At 46.2% G+C, this 9,660-nt stretch overlaps 1 protein-coding gene and 1 long non-coding RNA gene across 2 annotated transcripts in view; one reads left to right on the forward strand and one right to left on the reverse strand.

Moving 5' to 3' along the window:
- The window catches only part of ADCY10 (adenylate cyclase 10, soluble), an 82,465-nt gene that overhangs the window by 21,308 nt on the left and 51,497 nt on the right, over window positions 1-9,660 (forward strand). The window contains exons 8-14 of the mRNA XM_019501880.1: window positions 1,167-1,358; window positions 2,576-2,697; window positions 3,877-3,953; window positions 4,156-4,345; window positions 6,186-6,241; window positions 7,108-7,261; window positions 8,908-9,100. Coding sequence (XP_019357425.1) covers window positions 1,167-1,358; window positions 2,576-2,697; window positions 3,877-3,953; window positions 4,156-4,345; window positions 6,186-6,241; window positions 7,108-7,261; window positions 8,908-9,100 — 984 coding nt within the window. The remainder of the gene's footprint in view (window positions 1-1,166; window positions 1,359-2,575; window positions 2,698-3,876; window positions 3,954-4,155; window positions 4,346-6,185; window positions 6,242-7,107; window positions 7,262-8,907; window positions 9,101-9,660) is intronic.
- LOC109287004 overlaps window positions 1-9,660 on the reverse strand; it is a 15,122-nt gene that overhangs the window by 3,707 nt on the left and 1,755 nt on the right. Inside the window, exon 2 of the long non-coding RNA XR_002094735.1 lies at window positions 73-75. This is a non-coding gene — a long non-coding RNA (uncharacterized LOC109287004). The remainder of the gene's footprint in view (window positions 1-72; window positions 76-9,660) is intronic.

A 9,660-nucleotide genomic window follows, 5' to 3' on the forward strand; every position in this document is an offset into this window, starting at 1 on the left:
TTGGGGGGTGGGGGGGGGGTGCCCGGGGCCCCTCCACATGCCCCCCGGGGGTGCCCCCCCCCCCCCCCCAACAGCCTGGAGCCCACACACCCTGCGGTGCCTCCCTGCCACTGCCAGCAGTATGCAGCCTCAGCCCTGCCCCACACTGCACCAGCTCCAGACTCGCACGTGCTGGAGTGGATCAGCAGGAACCCAGGCACAGCCCCAACCTGACCCACCCTGCACCTGCTCTGCACTACCCGCTGTGGTGCGTCCTGCCATCCCTTGGGCACACAGAGTGGCTGGGGCGCCTCCACATCTGGACTGCCTTTCTAGACTCAGCCCAGGTGGCGGCAGCTCTTTTCAGCTGATGGCCACAGTCCCGCGGTATTGGTGGGGCCCCGTGCTGCACAGCCCTGACCCTGTGCACCCTGAGCCTGCTCCAGGCTTGCCTGCCTAGCCTCAGCAGCAGCAGCAGCAGCATGGGATAAAAGCTGTTGCTCAGGGTCGGGGGGGAAAGCAGCCCCCTCCCCCTTCCACTGCCAGCAGTTCCCTGCTGCAGCCACACAGAGCCCGCACTGGGCTGCCCTGCGTCTGCTCTGTGCTGCCACCGCTGCCGTGGGGGTAGTGATGGCAGCACAGAGGGCAGCCCCATGCAGACTCTGGGTGGCTGCAGCAAGGAATTGCAAGCAGCAGGACAGGGAGGGGCCACGTTCCCCCTGTTCTGTACAACAGCTTTTGTCCCAAACTGCAGCTGCTGAGCCTGGGCAGGCAAGGCTGGAGCAGGCATGGGGTGCATGGGGTCTGAGCTGTGCAGCACAGGTCCCCACCAATACTGCAGGGCTGGGGCTGGCAGTGGTGGCAGCCAAAGGAGCCGCCTGCCACCTGGGCTGCTTAGATAGGCAGTCCAGCTGGGGAGACACCCCAGCTCTGCTGCATGCCCACAGGCAGCATGACATGCCACGGATAGACTGTACCTGGGCCAGGGGACTGAGGAACCCACCGCAGGAAGGATAAAGACTCACTGTGGGCCAAATCTGGCCCACAAGCTGTATTGTGCCCACCCCAGGGTTACCACCCAAAGCTGAGTTCAGTCAGCCCATCTGGGTTAGGGGTTATGGACTAACGAACACTCTCTGCCCAGTGGGAGCGTAGATTGTTGAGTACTTCCTGTTTCTGTCTTCCAGATTGATGATAATCAGCCACTGGAATACTTATCTGAGCTTCGACCGGTCACGATTGTCTTTGTAAACCTTCAATTTGATGAAAGTGCCAACACACTGCATCTAAGCAAGGCCATCCAGGATGCCAATTTACATATTGCAGAGCTCATACACTCCCATAGAGGCAAAATCAATAAAGTCTTCATGTTTGACAAAGTGCGTAGGAACATCCAGGACTTTCCACTCTTTCAGGCACAGAATGGCAAACATGAAGCTGGGACATGGAGGCAGGGCAGGGAGTGGAACTGTCAAGACAGTTGGAGAAAGGAAGTGGAGGGGAGGCACCAGAAGGACTAAGAAGCAGCTCAATCCTGGAGAAACTGAGTGTGAGGAGATGGTGGGAGAAGCACGGATTTTTTGGGTGCTATCTTCTATTGGTCCAACTGCATAGATGGTGTAAAGTTAGACAAGTTTTCAAATGCAAAGCATTAGGGCTGTGTGAAGCTTCAGTCCCTGATTCAATTTGGTAGAGATTCTGCCCGATTCAGTGGCCGAATCTCCAAATCTGAATCTAATCAGGGGACCCTTTAATCTCTCCAAATTGAATCAGAACGCTCTGAATCGATTTGGAAAGATTCAGACATAGAGACAGCTTTTAATGTTTTTTCTACATACCTCTAGGTAGCAGGGGCTTGTAAATACTGTGGTGCTGGGGCGCATGGAGTGTCCCACAGGAGCGTGGGGGGCTCCCCAGCACGCTGGGCAGCAGACCCAGAAGTGGACCAGAATCACTTCCGGTTCACTTCCAGGTCCATCAGGGAGTGCGCAGGGCCCTCCCTGCCCCGGCTCAGCGACTGGTGCCTCCTGGGTCTGGGGAGGCCCTCCAGTGCGTTCCCTGGTAGACCCAAAAGTGGACTGGAAGCACTTCTGGTCCACTTCCAGGTTCACCGCTAAGCACATAGAGGGCCCCTGCGAGCTCCTGTGGGACGTTTCATGTGCCCCAGCATTCATAAGCTGCACTTGCTACTTCAAGGTATGTAGAAAAGAAGTTTAAAGCTGTGTCTATGTCCGAATCACTGATTCTCTGAATCAGCATCGAATCTTCAGATTTGGATTCGGTCGAATCGAATCGGGGACAGTGATCCGAATCAACTAATTGAATCACTGCCCCCGATTCAGGCCAAATCTGAATCTAATAGGGCCTGCTTTGCACACCCGTACAAAGCATTCTTCTTTAGGAGATGGTGGGCCATCCTGGAGTAGTTTGAGGGAACCTGTGTGATGTTCCTGTTGGTTTTAGGATGAAAAAGAGAGGTCAATGGAGTCTGTTTTGTGTAAGCTGGATCCCAGTGAAGCAAGTTAATTGTCACAAATATTATTACTCATTTGCTACTTGGAATAAAAATACTCTCACCCTTTTCCCTCCCCAATAGGGTTGCACATTCCTGTGTGTGTTTGGACTTCCTGGAGACAAGCAGCCAGATGAGACCACCCATGCCTTGGACAGCGCATTTAAAAATTACAAGTACTGTTCTGCAATGCTTATGAAAATAAAGTAAGTAGGGGGGCATAGTTAGTTATCCAGGTGGCTTAGAGGGGTGCTATTGGGTTATAAGGAGAAGGGTACCCCTTGCCCCCCAAACTCATTTATCCATACAGTTAGTTGTCAATGGGAAGGGGGCAGTGACAAGACCACTGGGATTAGTCCAGCACACTCCAGGACTTTCACATGCTACATGATTCTGGCCATCTACCATAGCTACATGCTGCTTTGCACAATGTAAGTCTAGGGTGATGCTTTTATGTACACAGAAGACAGAGCCTGCTTGATGACTGTTTTTTCTTCCTGTGAGCTTTACCTACCACTCAGGGGAAAGAACTGATCGACTTCCAGATGGCCATACATTACAGCCAGAGGCCATCCTGTGCCCTGTCCAGTTACCAAATACTCCCTTTTGCAGGTCAGAAGTCCGTTAAAAGCTAGGGAAGTTCAACCAGTCATGCAAAAGGAATTAAATGCCAGGAATAGGCATCTTGCGGCTTATGCTCTCAGAGAAGCAACTTGCTGTTATGTGCATACTTGAAATGCCTTGTGATTCATTCATTCATTTAATTATCAAAGTCATGGGCACAGCATAAAAACAGATAGATAGACAAAGCAAGGCAGAAAACTAGAGCATTGCCCATCTCACCGCTTCTTCACCTGAGGAGGGGTGGTGAATATGTAGAATTTTTACTGTGCACAGATGAGCATGTCTAGCCACAGTGAATATTTCCCGAATTTTCAGCCAGAGCTTTACCCCCTGCTCCATAAAAGGCAATGAAGGTCAGCTGCTGCCTTGAAACAGTGGCATTACAAGAAAAGGAGCCATCAAAGAGACACTGTGCCTTGGGCAATTCCAAAATCCTGCACTCACTCCTGTAGAAGATGGACAAAGGTGTCCTTTGGGCTGGAATGAGCTGGCAGGTGCATGGGCCTGGCTGTGGCGCCATTCACTTTGGTTCCTTTCAGCACTTGGCAATCTCTGTGTTTGGGAAAGTACAAGAAGTTCTTTGCTTTCTCTCCCTATACCTTTTGAAGCACCACACAGAGCTGTCTTGGCCCCAGTGGGTCCTACTGCCTGGTAAAGGGGTAGTTTGTTCAATTAACACTAGCAGTGTGGGAGTGAGGACGGAGCAGAAGGGATAGGACACTAGAAATGGTTGAATCCACCTTGCTCTCATTGTATACCAGGCTAGTTTCCATCGGGGTTACCAGTGGGCCTGTGTTCTGTGGTGTGGTTGGCCATCGTGTCAGACATGAATACACAGGTACAATATGTTTATCTGGTGCTCTATCTGCTCACCATCCTCCCTGTTTGCATGTAAGGATGCATGCCTGCCAGTGGCACCACAGATATCTGTGTGTGTGCACGTGTGTATATGAAGCTTGTGCCATAGGGAAGTGAGGTGGGTCTCCTGATTTTACCTGACTTTTTTTTGTGCACCTTTTCTTGCTTTTCCCACAACATAGTCATTGGCCAGAAGGTGAATCTTGCTGCCCGGATGATGATGCATTATCCAGGGGTAGTATCTTGTGATGCAACTACCTATACCAGCTCCCGGCTGCCCAATTACTTCTTCAAGGAGCTCCCTCAGACCGAGATGAAAGGAGTTGCAAATCCTGGTGTGGTCTACCATTATCTTGGCATCAGTGAGAAGACGTAAGTGTCACCTTTACCTAAGTGGGGCAGGGCTGATGAAAAGGGCAAATTCTTTCAATCAGTACAAAGGGGATATTAGATGCTGTCTGGGCTGATCAAATACTCAGCCTGCCCTGTTTCTCTCTGAATCTAGAATATTACCACTCAGCCAAGCCAGGGTATTTCCTCTCCAAAATTCTTTATTCCCCATAGAAAATCAGCTCAAGGCAGCTGTCAGTCATTGAATCAGCCAGCTCCTTCTTCAGCAAAGCACAGGAAATTGTTAAGACACTGAACAGATTTTCATATCTCTGTGTCTAAAATGTCTAACAGTACATGTAGTGTCCCACTTACCAAGAGACATGGTGAAGCTTTGCATGTCTCTCCATAGGCAGAGAATAGACTATTAGTCTTGGCCCAAATGATTTTCAGGGGAAATTAAGAAAAAGAAAATAAAGAACAAAAGTAAAGTCTCCAGAAGTTTATGATAGGTTACAGATAAGATGTATACTGTGCATGAGAATCCAGCAAGAGTTTTAAAAATTAGAGCAGTATGTGAAAAGGCCCAAATTCCTAAACTTATACCTATGTATACCACTCTTCCACAAATCAAATTCCAGTTGTTAACTGAGGTCAGAAAGTGCTAGGACACTGTTGAATGGTCATTTCTGTCCAATCCTGGCTGGATAGCATCTACATTTAAACTTCAGTAGTGACTCAAAACTCCAGTCCAAGATTTGGTTTTGGTTTTTAGCACTAATGCATTACCTGGTCGTGAAGGTTACTCCTGGTCCTTGTTGGTCCAGGTCGCTACTGAAGGTGTGGGAAGCTTGGGACTATTACTGACTTGTTCCTGGAAAACTTCAGTAATTTTACTGGGTTGGTGTTTTCAGTCTTTTACGATAACTTTAAGTGTTAATATGGAGCCTTTTTTAAAGTGCTGCTATTGTCTGTGTTTAAATTAAAACAACACCATTAATAATAGTAATCTACTTTACCCATGGCATCTTGACCTTTTAATTTTCTCCAGTTCAATATTTCCATATATCCTGGCCCCTAATTATCACTGTTTTTTGTGGGGGTTTTTTATACAACCTCTTTCCAACCTTCTCACTGTCCATACCCAAGGCTCCATTACTGGAAGTCTGTCCATGTGGACAGAGCCTCACTTATCTCAAAAGTGTGTGGACCAGTTTGCAGGAATAGGGCGCTGCTTAGTGCATTTATTGCCAAATAATTATTTTAAAGTGTTGTTCAGCAGTTAAGAATCATCACTGATTTTTTTTCCATTTTCCTGCTTAATAATGTCTTTACTTTCTTTTCCTTTATGTTTTTATAAGACTTCTTATTCTGCTTATACCCTCTGGCTAAAATTAAATGATTCTCTAGTTTTTGTTTTCCTTATCTTTTCCTTTGCAAGCTTTAAGGAAGTCTGCCTGTCCTTACATGTTTCTTTTCTCTTTCCCATATCCAGTTCAGAATTATTTTTCACCTTTTTGAACTACTGGGTGCTATGGTGTTTATAGCAAAGGGATATGTATACTGTTGTACCTCATTTCTTTTTCATGCCTCCAGTTTCCCTGCTTTCTTTTTTACTGTCACAGTTTTTAGAGCCTCTCATTACACCAGGGTCATTAGGCTTCTTGAGGTTTCTTTGAAGGGAATTTCCATGACACTCTCACCTCTGTCTCAGCTTGAGTTCCAGTTGCAGAAAAGAAAGAAAAACAAAAACTTTTATGGAAGTGAAGTGTGGAGCATGGATTCCCGGAGAAGGCACCTGCCAGCATCTCAGTCATGTTGATTCTGACCATGAATATTTTATCTCTTTAACTGATTCTTTCCTTTCTCTTTCTTGTTGCAGGACAATTGGGAAAGCATTTCTCACCACGGAGCGGTCTGAGTATTATCCCTTGTTGGGTAGGTGCACCTAACTTTTCTGAAACACTTTTTTATCATCATTAACCATTAAAGTACTTGCTAGCACTGAGAAGAGCATACCAGAGGCTTAAGGAAGTAGTGAAGAGACAGATACAGGAAAACTGCTCCCTGATAATTAGGTGACCCTGATAGGGGCCATTCAGGAATGAAGGAACCTCCAAGATGTATATAGAACATCCATAGATACAAATCCTGTAACTGGAGTGAAACTGTAGGATAGTGAAGAATACGTAACACATGCACTTTTTACTTTTCAGATCCGCTCCCTTTGTACTAGCATCTTTTCACTTTACTGCAAAGCCCCAGATCCTTCACAGGGGCAAGTCCTGTCACATCTCTAGATTTTAATCTCATTGCCCTGAAAAAGAGATGCAGATGTAGAGTACCCTCCTACCACCTCACTCACTCTCTTTCAGGTGAAGCTGGAAGGAATGTGTATTATATTTTCTTATACTAAGTTTGATGAGTGTAGCTAAGAATCTGTGAAACAGGCTGGATAAAAAATGTAAAGAAGGATACTTTGTACTGGTATCTGGGCTGAATAAGTTGTCTAAGAAGGGGAGGAGGGTCACTCTTTGTGTGTAGGGGAGAGGGAGGAACAGCATTCTGCTCAAATGCTGGCTTGTGGGGGGACCATAGAGAGGGAAGTTGCTGTAGTCAAGATGAATGCAGAAAAGCAGATGGACAAGGATTTCAGCAGAGGTGAAAATGAGCCAGTGGCTTATGTAGGCATTTCAGATTAGCATGAAGATGTGCTGCTACTGTTAAGCAGGGAGGGGAAGGGATCTGCACTATTTCTTACTTTCTTAAAGCCACTCGCTCTGTTCACTTACTTTCTTTTGCAGGTCGGGAAAAAGAGATTAATCTCTTTCAGACTTCATTGAAAAAGTTCATGGGTTCTACAGAAGGCCGTGTTATAATGTTTGAGGGCCTTATGGGCTATGGAAAGAGCCAGCTGCTTACTGAAATTGCCCATTTAGGCACGGAAGCTGGACATAAGTAAGTGACTTTAGCTTCACTTCCATATACTTTCCCCACACACTTTGCCTCTTCACCTTGCTCAAAAGCTGTGGTATTTCTGCAAAAGCTGCAGTAATGCCAAAGATGTGGACTGTCTTGGGTTCTGGCACAGACTGAAGTTCCCAGACACTTTTCTCTTTGGACCAAAGCTGATGTCTGTTATGTGCCAGGGCATGGTTGGTCTAGCCTAGGTTAGTTATCCAAACTGCAGGTATAGTCTAAGTGGGCTCCTTAGGGAACTGGGATCCAGAGTGGTCGGATGTCCGAACTGCATTCTGAAGCTGTAGCCAAAGTCAAGATAAACCAGGGTCAGAAGGGAGACAAGTTAAACTGAGTGTTAACCAGAATCAAAAACCAAAAGCCAGGGCCAAAGGTCACACCAGAATTATGAGCAAAGAACTGGAATTCAGTTCAAAGTGTCTTTCCTAAGTCAAAAGCTGGAATCAAAACCAAAAAGCTGGCAAGGAAACATACAGAAGGTCAGGAGCTAAAACTTTCACCTTCACCTACACAAGGACGCTGTGGTCTAGGCTTGGCTTTTAAGGGCTGGAGCAGGTGTGGCCTGCTGCTTGTGGCTTCAGGGGGGATTGGCTGCTGTGACTGTCTCACTCAGTCCAGCTGAGACCAGGGCACTGCTCTGGTCTTGAAGCAGGTTGTGCTTGTTTTGGGGATGGCTTGCCTTGATCTTTTGATAGAGACTATCTGGGTCCAGGGTTCTGACCTGGCATCATTACAACCCCGGCTGCTGTTAACTTCAATATACCTTTTACAAAGGTAAGGAAGATTCTGTAATTTTTTTTTTAGTTCAAATATTTCACATACCAGAATTGTCAATGCAGTCAAAGGGAAGATTAAACAAATGGTCTCACTATGCACTCCAATACCAAATAACTGCACTCATTTCAATAAATAAGGGAATCTGAGAAGTTTGGAAAGGCACCTTTTGTGGTTATGGTTGGGCAGGCACTTCTGTGTTTCAAAGAATTAACCTATCTTGCTTTTTGATTACCTGGCTTTTTCTTCAGCTGATTTACTTGATCAAGTCTTTTCTGTGTTTAGAGATCACTTTAGGGCTGTTAATCTTGCATCTTTCATATGAGAGCAAAAGGTAATAAGTTAGGGACTAAGCTCTGGTTATTTTAACCAGACATGGAGGACATCGATCTCTCGTCTTTTATCTCTGAAGAAAATCAGATGGGGAAAAGCTTTTTGCAGTTGTTGGAGATGAATCATAAAGGGCTGAAGAAACCTACTTCTATTATTCCTTCTTCAGTCTGAAGGTTGCTTTGTGAGCAGACAGTGACACCTACTTAGTGGAGCTCTGTCTGCGGACTCAGAAGACCTGGGTGCTTTTCCCAGCTCTTCTACTTTCTTGTGGGTAATCCTTGAGCATATCACTTCATTTTGCCATACCTCTATTTCCCCATCTGTGAAATGGGAACAGCGACACTAACTTCTTTTGTAATGTGCATAGTTGAAAAGTGCCCAGGAGAAGTGTTATTATTGCTATGTGTGTCTAGATGTTTTTGTAATAAGCAATAGTTTCTGTATCTACATTTCTCTCTCAGAATGCTCTGCTTTTTCTTGATAGAGATTTCTTAGTCCTTTTCATTTTTACTCTGCAGAGTTGTTGCTATGGAACTGACAAAGATAAATGTGAATCAGAACTTCTTTGGCATCCGGGCACTCATGGCCATGTTCTTGGGGATTGATGCCTGTAAATCTTATGATGCAAGACAGCGCACCCTCCAAAGCAAACTCCGAGATGTGGCAGATGAGACCTGCTATTGCCTCCTGAATAACCTCTTTCTTGTTAAGGTAATAGTGGAAATCTTAACTTGGAAGAAAAAGCCTGCTTGTGGAATTGATTGTCATTCTTTACCCAGGTTCACATTGATTCTATATTACACCATTTTTTTTTTGCCTTGAAGTTGCACACTGGACCACAGTGTGAATGTTCATGAAATATATCATGGCAGCTGTCATGCCCTCCTGGCTAGAGCCTAACTAGGTTCACCCTTCCCAGGCTGGGGGTCTGGCCTTCCCAGCCTCAGACTCTCCTCTCTAACTTCTCCCTGGTTCAGGCAATTTGCCCTTCTCCATCTTGGGTTTCTCTTTCTGGCAGGGCTCACTACCATGCCTCTATAGCACTCTGTGGCCTCCTCATCATCTCTTTCTAGCCACACCTGCTCCACTGGTTCAAACGAGAATATGAAAAGGAAGCTACAGTTTTAACACAAGCCCACTCTGCTTGGGGTAAACACATAAAGGGGGAAAAAAAAGCATGCAATCATATTAACAAAACCCTCCCCTTCTCAGGGTAAACAAGCCTGGGTCAACTCAGCCCTTGCCTCCCGGGGCTCTCACTGATCTCTGTT

This window comes from Gavialis gangeticus, unplaced genomic scaffold, assembly GCF_001723915.1.
Source record: "Gavialis gangeticus isolate Ggan-Ray unplaced genomic scaffold, GavGan_comp1, whole genome shotgun sequence".
NCBI lineage: Eukaryota > Metazoa > Chordata > Crocodylia > Gavialidae > Gavialis > Gavialis gangeticus.